At 40.1% G+C, this 12,866-nt stretch overlaps 1 protein-coding gene across 2 annotated transcripts in view; it reads right to left on the bottom strand.

Annotated features, from left to right (window-relative positions):
- Positions 1-841: 841 nt before the first annotated feature.
- Positions 842-12,866, bottom strand: part of Ogt (O-linked N-acetylglucosamine (GlcNAc) transferase) — a 43,216-nt gene continuing 31,191 nt past the window's right edge. For both annotated transcript variants that reach the window (XM_021152634.2, XM_021152636.2), the window contains 8 exons: positions 11,769-11,894; positions 11,105-11,275; positions 10,879-10,995; positions 10,612-10,782; positions 8,183-8,335; positions 5,801-6,053; positions 5,433-5,556; positions 842-3,069 (listed from right to left, as the gene is read on the bottom strand). In XM_021152634.2, the coding sequence (XP_021008293.1) occupies positions 2,895-3,069; positions 5,433-5,556; positions 5,801-6,053; positions 8,183-8,335; positions 10,612-10,782; positions 10,879-10,995; positions 11,105-11,275; positions 11,769-11,894 (1,290 nt within the window). In that variant the 3' untranslated portion in view covers positions 842-2,894. The remainder of the gene's footprint in view (positions 3,070-5,432; positions 5,557-5,800; positions 6,054-8,182; positions 8,336-10,611; positions 10,783-10,878; positions 10,996-11,104; positions 11,276-11,768; positions 11,895-12,866) is intronic.

Here is a 12,866-nt window from a genome sequence, read left to right as displayed (position 1 = left end):
CCAATAAATGTGTGCAGAAGGATCCTGTTGCAGCATCGTTCTTGCTGGTCGAGTTGGACGGACGTGCGCAAGATTGGGGTTGGTTTTTGAAGCCAGGCTTTGTATAGTCTTGGTCTTGTATAGTCACAAGTTCTACAACTAGCTCTGTGGACCAGGTTGGGCAGTACCTGCTTCTTTCTCCCAAGTGCTGGGATTAAAGGCATTTACCACCCCACTCCCTTTTCACACATACACCCCATACCTTTTTTTAATGTGTATGGGTTTTACCTGAATGTGTGTATATGCACCATGTTAAATTTTATTTAAGTACTTTACCTATATGTATACCTGTTCATCATGTGCATACCCAAAGAGGCCAAAAGAAGGTGTCAGATCCCCTGGATCTGGAATAGTTTGCCAAGTAGATGTTGGGAACTGAACCTGGGGCCTCCGGAAGTGCACCCAGTGCTACCAATTGCTATGCAATCTCTCCAGTTCCAAATATTTCCCTTTTATGTTTCTGAAAACGCTGGAAGCCAAAGTTGTGGCTGAATTTGTACACAATAGAGGGAAAACAGTTCTGTGTGCAAATACCTAAAAAAAGACTAGTCCATATAAAGAATGTACTACACAGGCTGGAGTTCCAGCTCCATATTAATGTACTTGCTGAATATGCATACTCCTCAGAATGGGGCTCTGTTTCTCCTTAGTGGATTATTTACCACCTCCAACCCTCCCATCACAAAGAAAATAATGTTAATTCCTAATATCAACTTAAAATAAGGAAACACTTCTGGTTGGACTGTTTTGAGCAATTCAAGAATAGGTTTCAATATAATGAGACAAAGTACACCAAGCCATGTTAAGGGGAAATCATCCATTTTATTGTTTAAAGATCGCAAGACAACATCTGAATTTCTGGAGCACAATTTTAAATGCTTTACTTTTTCAATAAAGCAGAGTATAATAGGAAAAAAAAAAACAAATCAGTTTCCAGTAATATCTATTAACTCTATTCAGAATTAGGTCTTCCACAGACAGGTTACCTGGAAATAAAAGCCTGTTACAATAAGCAAAGCTTTAACCGCAGTGGCTACTTCTCATGTCAGAAAAAAAGTTCATCCCTATAGTAGGAATGATGTGCTATGTAAATGGCCACGGATCTCAGCCTTAGCGGCACTCGAAGTCTATTCTCCAATCCCACATTTAGTAGTTCAGTGAATTCTGAAAATCAGTTTACCTGTAACCATGCCGGCAATCTTTTAACTGATATTTATTCAGTTAAAAAATAAATTAGGAAATCTCTTAACTGATGTTCCTTGATTTACATTACGAAAGTTACACAGTTCACACAATGCAATTCTGCTATCAGAATTACATGAGACTCCTTGCTTAGGTTTTAATTAGCAGTAAGAATCACAAATTCAAGTTCTTAATTATCAATAATTTGTCAGCTAAGGTACATTCAGGCAATAGCTGCAACTACAGAATAGGTGCACTGCCTAGGTGCTTTGGAAAGACAATCTACAGCACTACTAACAGACAAGGCTTATCTGTGAGTGGAGAGTCTAAGTGCAGTAGAGCAGTACAAACATACTCATATATTTAAGCCTCAAGCCCTCCACCCTTTACGGAAATGCAACTGTTTCTACCATCAAGAACTCAAGCTCCGCAAGGGCCAATGTTTAATTTGTAGTCCAAACCAAGTGGTGGTACAATTCCCTACCAAGGCCGAATCCATAGAGTTTGAAGCTAAGTCCAGACATCCTAACACAGTCTAAAAATAACAGAACTGCCTGTATAGAGATGCTTCTTCAGAGCTTTTACTTCTAAATCTGTCAGTGAACACTATTTAATGTACTGGAGAGAACTGTAACTTACTAATCAAATATGTCAATACTTATATACTTACCTGGGATTTCATTTCTGCTGAAAGAAATAGGAAGAACAGGACTCACTTTAAAAAAAAACAAACTTTAGAAAGGAAGGTAAAAATCTTATCACACTATCACTTTTGGAAGCAGCATAGGAGGGGCAGTCAAGGGCTGAAACACTGGTGAAATAGGTAAAACTTAGGCAAAAAAAAAAAACCTATATTATTATCAATAACAGTACCACAACTGTGACCTTCATGATTAATATCACTCCTAAGAATTTTCATTTGGCACCAGATGGCGTGTTCAAGAGAAACACCCTGGGATGTCTGAAAGCAGACATGGGTTTGTTAGCAGTCACAGGAGAATTTAACAGGAGCTGGGGCTGGGGTGTGTAAAACAGGCTGAAAAATCTTAAGTCATCATCTAAACAAAGCACTGACAGTGCCAAGCATTAGGTCAGACACTAAAATGACTGATATAGGCTCATGTGGTTTATAAAACCTATAAAAAGACTACACCAGCAAGGTCCCTGTCACCCTGTCAGAGTTCAGACACTAAAACAGGAAGCAACATTTTAGTTTAAAACCTCAGAAGAATCAAGATCACTTCACATGAGTAAAAATACCTGAAAGCAAACATTTTTAAAAGCTCCAAAACCCAAAATATAAAGAAAAAAAAAAAAAAAAGATCAGAAGACTTGATCAATCCACGGCATCACAAAACGGCTGGTTAATCTCTATCTCCCCTCCACATTAAGCATCCCATGGAAGACCAAGGGAGACCAGACCTTCCAGACCTGTGCACCACCTGTTTGCTGCAAAACTCTAAGAGATTCCTTGTGGAATAGCAGTTTCTTCTTTCTTGTCTCTCCCTATCATGCAGGAAGTAAGTCTGAATGTGCTATTCTATTATCATTATATATCATCCGTCTGCAACACAGTACTACACAGATAAACACAAAGCATGTTATCTAGTTCCCTTTCCCCCAGAAGGTTGAGGCTCAGGTATAGGGGCAATTCTCCTGTGCGCAGTCTTTATTCAGGCTGACTCGGTGACTTCAACAGGCTTAATCATGTGGTCAGGTTTGTTGCCAGCTGCATAATGCTCCCACATCTGCAGATAAAGTCGCTCTAATTCCATTGTGTATTGTTTGGTGTTGAACAGAGGGCTAGATATTCTCTGTTTCCAGACTTTGCCACGAATTTTCTTCAGGCTAGGTGGTAAAAACAAAGAGAACCAATTTTACAAATCAGAAAACTCAGAACCAGACCGAATAAACACTTAGTCACTTTTGTGGCAAAATATGACCAAAGTTATACTTTTTCCAATTTGCCTGTCAACACAAACTAAAGTCATCTGGGAACAGGGAGCCTCAAGTGAAAAACTACATCCATCAAACTTGTCTGTGGGCATGTTTGTGGGACACTTTCTTGATTAATGAGGAATGACCCAGGCCAGTGTGGGCAGTGACACCTGTAGGCAGGAGCTCCTTTGTTGTATTTTCTGCTTCAGTTCTTGCTATCAGGTTCTTGCCTTGGCATGCCTTCATGGTGGGCTGTGATATGGATACCTAAGCCAGAGAAAACCTTTCCTCTCCAAGTTTATTTTGGTCATGAGGCTTGTCACAGAGTCAGCAATTTATTGAAAGATGGCTGTCCATCAGTTGGACTCGACTCAACCATATTCATATTGTTTCCTTTCAAAGAAAAAAGACCCTATGTGTGTATTTGGGTGTATATGCATGTGTCTGTATGTGCACATAGAGCCCAGAGATTACAAGTATGGGTCACCATGCCCAGTCTAGAAATTCTTAAAATTCATTGAACACTTAAGATTTGTAGACTTGTTTTTAATCTTTTTATTTATGATCTATTTTTTTCTTTTTAGTTGAGACAAGGGTTCAATATTCTATAGTCTAGGCTTTCCTAAAACTTAAGGCAATCCTCCTGCCTCAGTCTCCCAAGTGCTGGGATTACAAGTATGTGCCATCAAGTCTGGCCCCATCCATATATGTATGTGTGTGTATACTATACACACACACACACACAAACACACACACACACATATAGAGAGTCTACCTCAAAAATAAGTATTGGGCTGGCGAGATGACTCAGTGAGTAAGGGTGTTTGTTAGCCTTAAAACCTGAGCTCCATCCTAGGAAGGCAAGTGATGGGAGAAGCAACTCCTGAAAGCTGTCCTGACTTGATTGTTTTGGTGTCTTGACCTGTGCATATGTGTGCCTATACATACAAACCACTAAGGCTCACTCTGTGGTAAAATGTTCGCCATACCTTAAAAAGTAGTATTAAATTATAATTAATGATACTTGCTCTGAAGTGTTATATCCTTATATCTACAGCTTACTTTAAAATGTATCCAAAAAGTGGGTGGTTCACTGAGAACATGAACAGGTAAAAAAATGTATACTACACCAAATAAAATGATATACAACGGCATGACCTAAGTAGTGGATATAATAGTGATTACTATAAAATTGGAATTCTCATAACTAAATGTTGAGATAAAAATATTTTATAAAGCCAGGCACAGTGATTCACACCTTTAATCCCAGCACTCGGGGGGGGGGGTAGATTTCTGAGTTCGAGGCCAGCCTGGTCTACAGAGTGAATTCTAGGACAGCCAGGGCTACACAGAGAAACCCTGTCTCAAAAAAAGAAAGAAAGAAAGAAAGAAAGAAAGAAAGAAAGAAAGAGAGAGAGAGAGAGAGAGAGAGAGAGAGAGAGAGAGAGAGAGAGAGAGAAAGCCAGTACTCAAAGGAAACCATAATTTTATCTTAGTATGGTGACATAGTCATAATCCTCAAATCTGGGAAGCCAAGGTGAGGAAAAACAAGTTCAAGGCCAACCTGAGCTAGGTCCTCTGCGTGTATAATATGGTTGTATAACCTGGTGTTCTTGTGAGACAACAGGAGTGGGGTGTCTCTCACTCTTTTGCCTGTTCTGGGTTCATGCCTACTCTTATTATGCCGTGTTCAGTTGATATTCCTGCTCTTTTCGGAAGAGAAACAGAGAAGCCAATCTGGGGAAGACAGGACAGGGGACACAGGACTGGCAGGAATGGAGTGAGGAGAAATTGTGTTCTGGATATACTGTAGGAGGAAAAAATATACAAAAAGGTTTGGTTTGGTTCTCCCAGACAGGGTTTCTCTGTGTAATAAAGCCCTTAAATATCCTGAACGTGCTCTACAGACCATGCTGGCCTCAAACTCATAGAGATCCAACACACATAAACACCATAAAACAAAAAGCCTATTTCACTGAATGGGGTGAAGCCCCAATTACCTTAGTATGATCCCTCTAATTCTCACTCATTTTTAGGCAACTAAGGTTTTTTGTTTTTTTTTTTTAAATTATCCTCCTGTGAAGAAGTATTAGGATCAAACATCTGACACTTTGGACAGTTATTAAAATTCCGTGAAGATTCCCCTAAGAGTTTAGATCATGTCCTCCCCCAGGGAGCATACAACAATTTATCTATTTTATATTATTGTTAATTTATGGCTTCACTTTAGCTACAGTCTCAGATATATAGTTTGTTCCTGGCAGTTTACTTACTATTCTAGATCGGTTCCCAGTTTCACAGCTATGTCTTCATATTCCTGTCTGCTTTTAGCAATGAGCTCAAGACATCCTAGACAAGTAAGCTGAGACGCTGCAACTCGAGAGGCAAGAGTCTCTCCTAGAAAGTAAAAAGATAGTAATTGCACATAATCATTATTGTTAATTGCATTTAAGTATCCACACATTACAGATGGAGAGAGAGGATGGTGCCAAGTATTCAGGCTTGAATAAGTCCCATTTTCTATCACCCTGCCTTAATTACTTCTACTACATACAAGTTCACCTTCAAGTATCCCCTCTTGACTCAAAAGAAAAAATTTTAATGCATAAAAAAGATTGTGATGATTTTATCAGCCACTAACCTGGCATAGTCACCATGGGTGTTCCTGCCCAGAGAACATCCATCCCTGTGGTATGCCCATTACACAAAGGAGTATCCAGGCAGACATCAGCCAGCTGACCTCTCCTGACATGCTCCTCTTTAGGAGCCACAGGTGAGAAAATGATACGGTTCTGGGGAAGGCCCATATTTTGTGCATATTGTTGAATATTGGGTTCTCCTACTGCTGGAAAACGCAACAGCCAAAGCACGCTATTAGGCACACGTTTCAGAATCTTTAAAAAAAAAAAAGGGAAAAAGAGAAGATTAATAGATTAATAGTACATCTGCCTTTCCCAAAATCATTCTACTTCACTTTATTCTTTCCATTGGAAAGTACACTTGGGGTCTTGTGATGTAGTCCTATTGGCAGAGCTAGCCAAGAGCTCACAAAGTCCCTAAAACCACATGTGCTGGCACTGTGGCACGCACCAACAATCCTGGCAGAGCTGAATCAGGGGGTTCCTATATTCAAGGAGAACCTGTCTCAAACAAGTAAAGAAACCTGCTTGGGACCTTGGTCTTTCCTACTAACAGATGAACTAAATTATTCAAGTTTGTTCTTTTCTCTTAGCTGTCCCCAGAGTATTTGAAGACAGAGAAAATATTAGAAGAAAGCCAACTTACTAACTGGTACAATTTGAGGCAACTATATGTGGCAATGGTCTTCATTAAAGATGGGAATTTGTGTGTGTGGGGTCTTTGCTTTGTTGATTTGCATGTTGAAAAATCTTTTGAAAATTCTGTGTGTATCATTTTTACCCTCCATTACTCACCCCTCCCATTTTTGCTGACTCCCCCTACCTTCATGTATATAGTTATTGGTTTTGTGTGTTTATAATCCACTGAATTTAACCGGGCTTGCTTGCATAAGCATGGAGAAGTAATAAACTGGGGCATGGACACATTACCACTCCCGACAATGACTCTCCATTTCCCAGTAATAATTACTGCCAATAGTTCCTCAGGGAGGGGTGGGGCTCTGTAAACTTCTCCCATATTTTTGTTTTTAAGGGGTCTCATTAAGTTTCCCAGGCTGGCCACAAACTCCAGGACTCAAGCAATTCTCCTGTCTCAACTCCCAGCATCAATACTGTAATTCCAGTTCCAAGGGATCAATGCCCTTTTCTGTCCTTCAAGGGTACCAAGTATACATGTGGTACACCAACATGCATTCACATTGGCTTCTCTTCCTGAAAACCTGGATTTAATTTCTAGCACACATATGGCAGCTTACAGTATAATCCCTATTCAAGAGATCTGACACTCTTACACAGACATACATGCAGGCAAAACATCAATTTACATAAAATTCAGTATTTTTTAAAAAAATTTGTTGCTGTCTGGACAGAACACTTTGAATAAATAAATGCATTATATCATGAAATTTAAAAATCACAAAACTGGAGCCAGGTGTGATGATGCACACCCTAGAGAGAGGGTCCTAGGAACAGCCAGGGATATGTACAAAGACCCTTTCTTTAAAAATGAAAATAAAACACAACACTGGGAACAGGGGCTGCAGAGATGGCTCAGTGATTAAGAGCACTGACTGCTCTTCCAGGGGTCCTGAGTTCAATTTACAGCAACCACATGGTGGCTCACAACCATCTGTAATGGGATCTGATGCCCTCTTCCGGTGTCTCTGAGGACAGCTACAGTGTACTCACATAAATCAATCAATCTTTTAAAAAAAAAAAAACAAAAAACTGAGGACAAAGCTCATTGATACAAAGCTTATCTACTGTTTATCAACCCCAAGCTTGATCCCTCAACACTGGGGGAAAATAAGACAACGTTAGAAGGTAAAATACAAACTGAAAATGACTGTGGACATAGCTCAGTTGGTACAGTTACTTGCCTGGCATGAAGGGAGTCTTGGATTAATTCCCAGCACTTAGGAGTTAGAAATAGAATGAATACAAGTTCAAAGTTACCCTCTGCTATGTAACAAGGCCAGCCTGGGGTACACGTGACCTCATCTCAAAAACAACAATACAGGCATACAGACTGAGTTGGTTGTATTTATGTACTTAGGAGTACACAAGAATAAACACATCACACACAGACCACCACCAACAAATAGTACTACTAAAGAATAAAAGCAACAACTAAAGAAAAAGCCATGAATTTGAAAGAGAAAAGGGAGTATGTATGGGAGGGTTTGGAGGGAAGAAAAGAGGAAATGATATTATCTATAATCTCAAAAAAAATTATTTAAAACTGAAAAATTCACAACTCTTGAAGATTAGAAATGAATACAACAGTCCATAAACAAAATGGGGAAGGGAGATTCAGCAAGATAGCTCATATAGATAATCTTTACTCATCAATGGGCATTAATAATAAACCTACACATACTCACATTTGCCCACATCTGCAGGGTAGATGGGTCAATTTTATATAACTGATTAAAGTTACAGTACACAATGGCATCTTCTGGTAGCCCATACTGGGAACGGGTGGTTACAATAATGGTACGGGGAACTTCCTCTCCAGTTGCAGCCTTATTATTGATCTAGAATAATGAAAAGAGCATAATGATTAAATTTAGAGTTAACACAGGCTAAGGGAGTTGTAGGTATAGTTTAGCTGCTATAGGGCTTGCCAAGCATGCAAAAGGCCCTGGTTTTGAGTCAAGTACTGCATGAAACAAGGCATGGTGATATACTTACCTATAATTCTAGCACTTAGGACACAGATCAATGTTTGAAGCTAGCCAGGGCTATATGAGAACCCCACCCACAAAAGCCTTTCCAAAGGGGGGACAGGCCAAGGGATGGGGTTATATTTATATAGCAGAGCACTTACCTAGAACGCATAAGGTCCTGCGCTTGACACACATGCACACACACTCTCTTCTTTCTTCTGACCCAATACTCACTCGCTCGCTCTCTCACCTCTTTCTTTCTCTCCCTCTCCTCCTCCTCCTCCTCCCACCCAATATAAATGGTTCAATAGTCACGTTTCCCAAGTGCTAGGCTTACAGTGGTGTGCCACTATGCAAGACTTGGCCTTTTGTTTGTTTGTTTAAGGCAGGGTCTCAAGTAGCTTTGGGTCGCCTGAAACTTGCTATATAGTCCAAGAGTGGCCTCAAATTTGTAGGCAGGTAGGTCTTTTATGACCTTGACACTAGTCTGGTGTAACATTTAGATAGACTGATCTAGAAGGAACTAAATGCCTTAAGAAAAAATTCTTGCTTCAGTCAAGATACTGAAAGGGCAGGAGAGCTGCGAAGCTTTAGAATAGTCTGGGCTAAATAGCCAGATCCTGTCTCACAAAAACCAAACCAAACCAAACAAACAAACAAACCCTTGGAAGGCAGAGGCAGGCAGACAGTTCACAGAGTTCCAGGACAGCCAGGGCTACACAAGATAAACTTTGTCTCAAAAAACCAACCAAAAATGATTAAAACCCCATAACCAATAGCAAGCTTTTACATTTTACCCTGTTCATTGATAAAATGGCCTTCTCCGAATCATACACTCTCTCCCAGGTAAATCTCAATTACTACTCTCCAAAGGACCTCTTCTCCTAAGAATCTCCTTATACTGAGGACAACTATAGTCTTTATTAGGAAATCCCATACTTTTGTCTTACACTGTCACATGAGTGTAACATCTCAATAAAATTGCTAACACTTTGGAGGTCTAAGACAAAAGGTCCTTTTACACTTTTATTGATAGAGCTATATATATATTTACCTAATCAAGAATATAATATACTCATGGAATATTAGTGATTAAGACATGAACTCTAAAGTAATTCCATTTGCTGAAAGATACAAATACAAGGAACTACACTGCATTGTGCTGAATATAATGTGCACTCAAACCTACAAAAGCACAGCAAGCTGGCACCAATGAGTATGGAAAAAAAGAGACAAGAGATTAATACTGAAACTGGGGACTTTAAGATCTAAACTGACAGGCTGGAGAGATGGCTCAGTGGCTAAGAGCACTGACTGCACTTCCAGAGATCCTGAGTTCAATTCTCAGCAACCACATGGTGGCTCACAACCATCTGTAATGGGATCCAATGCAGATCTAAACTGACTTTTTTGTTGTTGTTGTTTGGTTTTTTTGAGACCGCCCAATACTTATTAAAGGCATGTGCCACCAGTGCCCAGCTAAACTGACTTTAAAAAAAAAAAAATTAAGGGGGAGGGGAATGGAGAAATGACTCAGCAGTTAAGAGCACTGACTCTTCTTCCAGAGGTCCTGAGTTCAAATCCCAGAAACCAAATGGTGGCTCACAACCATCTGTAATGGGATCTGATATTCTCTTCTGGTGTATCTGAAGACAGCTACAGTGTACTAATATACATAAAATAAATAATCTTTAAAAAAAAAAAAGAGCCAGGTGTAATGGCGCACACCTTTAATCCCAGCAATGGGAGGCAGAGGCAGGCAAATTTCTGAGTTCAAGGCCAGCCTAGTCTACAAAGTGAGTTGCAGGACAGCCAGGGCTACACAGAGAAACCCTGTCTCAAAAAAACAAGCAAACAAACAAACAAAAAGATCTGAATTGAAAGGCTGTGCAGGATTTGGCCAGAGAAAGGTAAGTTTACAGAAGCAAAAACTATATGGTGCACAGAAAGGCAAAAACAAAATGTTAGCACAGTAGGTGCTCACTAAGGAGCCTGATAGCTGAAGCCAAATGACTTTAAAACCAGACACAGCTACAAAAGAGCCGGTTCCCAATAAGCTCATCTCTTACTCTGTAAAATGGAGTGGCCATAAGACTTAGAGGAAAGGATGTCATGTATGTGATACATAATTACAGTCCTTTTACCTGTGTAGTCGCCAGTCCATTGCTAATACTGAATCCGTTAATTGTTATCTGAATCTGCCCTCTGTTAATCATTTCAATTACTGCTTCTGCAATCGTATTCATGGGAATAACCGGCATATTAAGAGCTGTGTTACTGCTGTCTGGATTGTCACCTCCATCAGGACATTTCATCTGGAAAAAAAAAAAATCAACAAGACAAAAATGAACTATAAACAAAAACTCACAAATTTGGTTTGCTTCAATGACAAATGCTGACTAGGTTCTGACCTTGACAATCTTCACATCGGGTAGGCTATCGAGAAATGCTTTGAGATCGATGCCATTCAGAACTATCCGATTATCATAAATGTGCCCATTGGATTTAAAATCGATGACTGCTTTTTTCTAATGGAAAAAAATTCAGACATCTCTTTTCGTAAAGGTGAATCTGGACAACAAAGGGAGGAACAAACACAGTTCTCGGGGTTTCCTCATACCATTGTTTTCTGCCTACCTTCAGGTGAGGGAACATATTAGCATGATCACCAATAAAGAAAGTATGGGGCATATAAGCCAGTTTCTCAGAATACTGCTCTGCAACTTCAGCTGGGGAAGTTTCCTGATCAGTGATGATGTAATCCATGAACAGTGCACCACTAGTTCCAGGGTAGCCCAGCCACATGGCCTTAAAAAAATAAAAAAAAAAAAAAACCAATCAGACCAAAAACTAACAACTGCTATCCATCCGTAAATCTACCAACTTACTGCAGATATAGCAACCATGTCCCCAAAGGAGTTCTTTCAAAAGAGGTTCTTCATCAAAAGGCTCTCAAATCATGTAGGTAAATAAATGAGAGGCTGGTTTCATTAGTCAAGAGCTATCCAGCAGCCTTTCCAAATAACTTTGTGTTAAGGTGTTCTTCAAATGTGGTAAGCAAAGGAGCTGTTAATAGAAAACCATGAAATGCCTGTTTCCACTGACATTTTACTGGTAGGCACTATGTCTACACCTAAAAATCTATCATCGTCCATTCCAAGAACACACTTTTAAAATCAAGAATTGGAGAGGCCACAAAGAATGTCTATTTTTGTTTTTGAGAGCAGTTAGCCAGATGGAGAAAAACCAAAACCCACTATGTTTTCAGACCAATACACATTGTAAGTGATTGTTCTTTTACCTGAATAGGAGCTGGCCTGAGAGCAAAGAGCTCATTCCGAGCACCCTTGGTATACCCATTCATATTCACAAGGATGTGAATTCCATCTTGGTGGATGCGGTCGGCTGCTTTTCCATTACAAGGAATCTGTGGAACACACAGGAAGAACGATGTAGAATCTTAGATTAATACAGTTGGTTTTATTAACATTAAACAGAATTTAGAGACCTAGACGAAAAAAGAGGTGGGAAAGGTAGGGCCAGTGGCTCACTCGTGTCCCAGCACTTGTTAGGCAGAAGCAAGAGGATCAGAAGATACACACCAGCCTCGGCTACAAGAGACCCTGTCTCAAACAAGCAAACAAAAAAGGAGATGGGGGGGGGGGGCTGGAGAGGTGGCTCAGAGGGTAAGAGCACTGACTGCTCTTCCAAAGGTCTTGAGTTCAATTCCCAGCAACCACATGGTGGCTCACAACCATCTGTAATGAGATCTGACGCCCTCTTGTGGTGTGTCTGAAGACAGCTACAGTGTACTCAGACATGATTAAAATCTCTCACATAATCTACTGCTTGCCTCTTTGAAAGAAAAAAAAAAACAGGCTAAGTTTGAAGGAAAAAAAAAAAAAAGGAGATGAGAACCACGTCAGTGAACTAGGCAACATAGGGCTGAGGACCGCTATAATATCAAAGCATTCCAGAAATGGAAAATAAAGGAGGCAAAGCTTCCGTCTAAAGTGAATGGCTTAGGAAGTTCCAGAAAGGAGCTAGTATTTGAAATGGGCCTTCAAAGACGAACAAGAGGCCAAGCACATTGTTACAAGCCTGGTAGGTAAGCATTATGAGTTTGCAACCAGCTAGAGATAAAGACTTAGACTTTGTCTTAAAAAATAGACGAACAGATAAGCCACATAACAAAAGATGACTAGAAGTTTGACATAATATAATTACAATGGAAAGTGGTATAAACAGAGGACTATAACAGACTCGGTAAGAGTGCTAGTGCAGCTGGGCGTGGTGGCGCACGCCTTTATTCCCAGCACTCGGGAGGCAGAGGCAGGCGGATTTCTGAGTTCCAGGCCAGCCTGGTCTACAAAGTGAGTTCCAGGACAGCCAGGGCTAC

The sequence above is a fragment of the Mus caroli genome, chromosome X (assembly GCF_900094665.2).
Source record: "Mus caroli chromosome X, CAROLI_EIJ_v1.1, whole genome shotgun sequence".
Classification (NCBI taxonomy): Eukaryota; Metazoa; Chordata; class Mammalia; order Rodentia; family Muridae; genus Mus; species Mus caroli.
The sequence above is the reverse complement of the archived record's forward strand: the minus strand, read 5'-3'. Positions and strand labels throughout refer to the sequence as shown.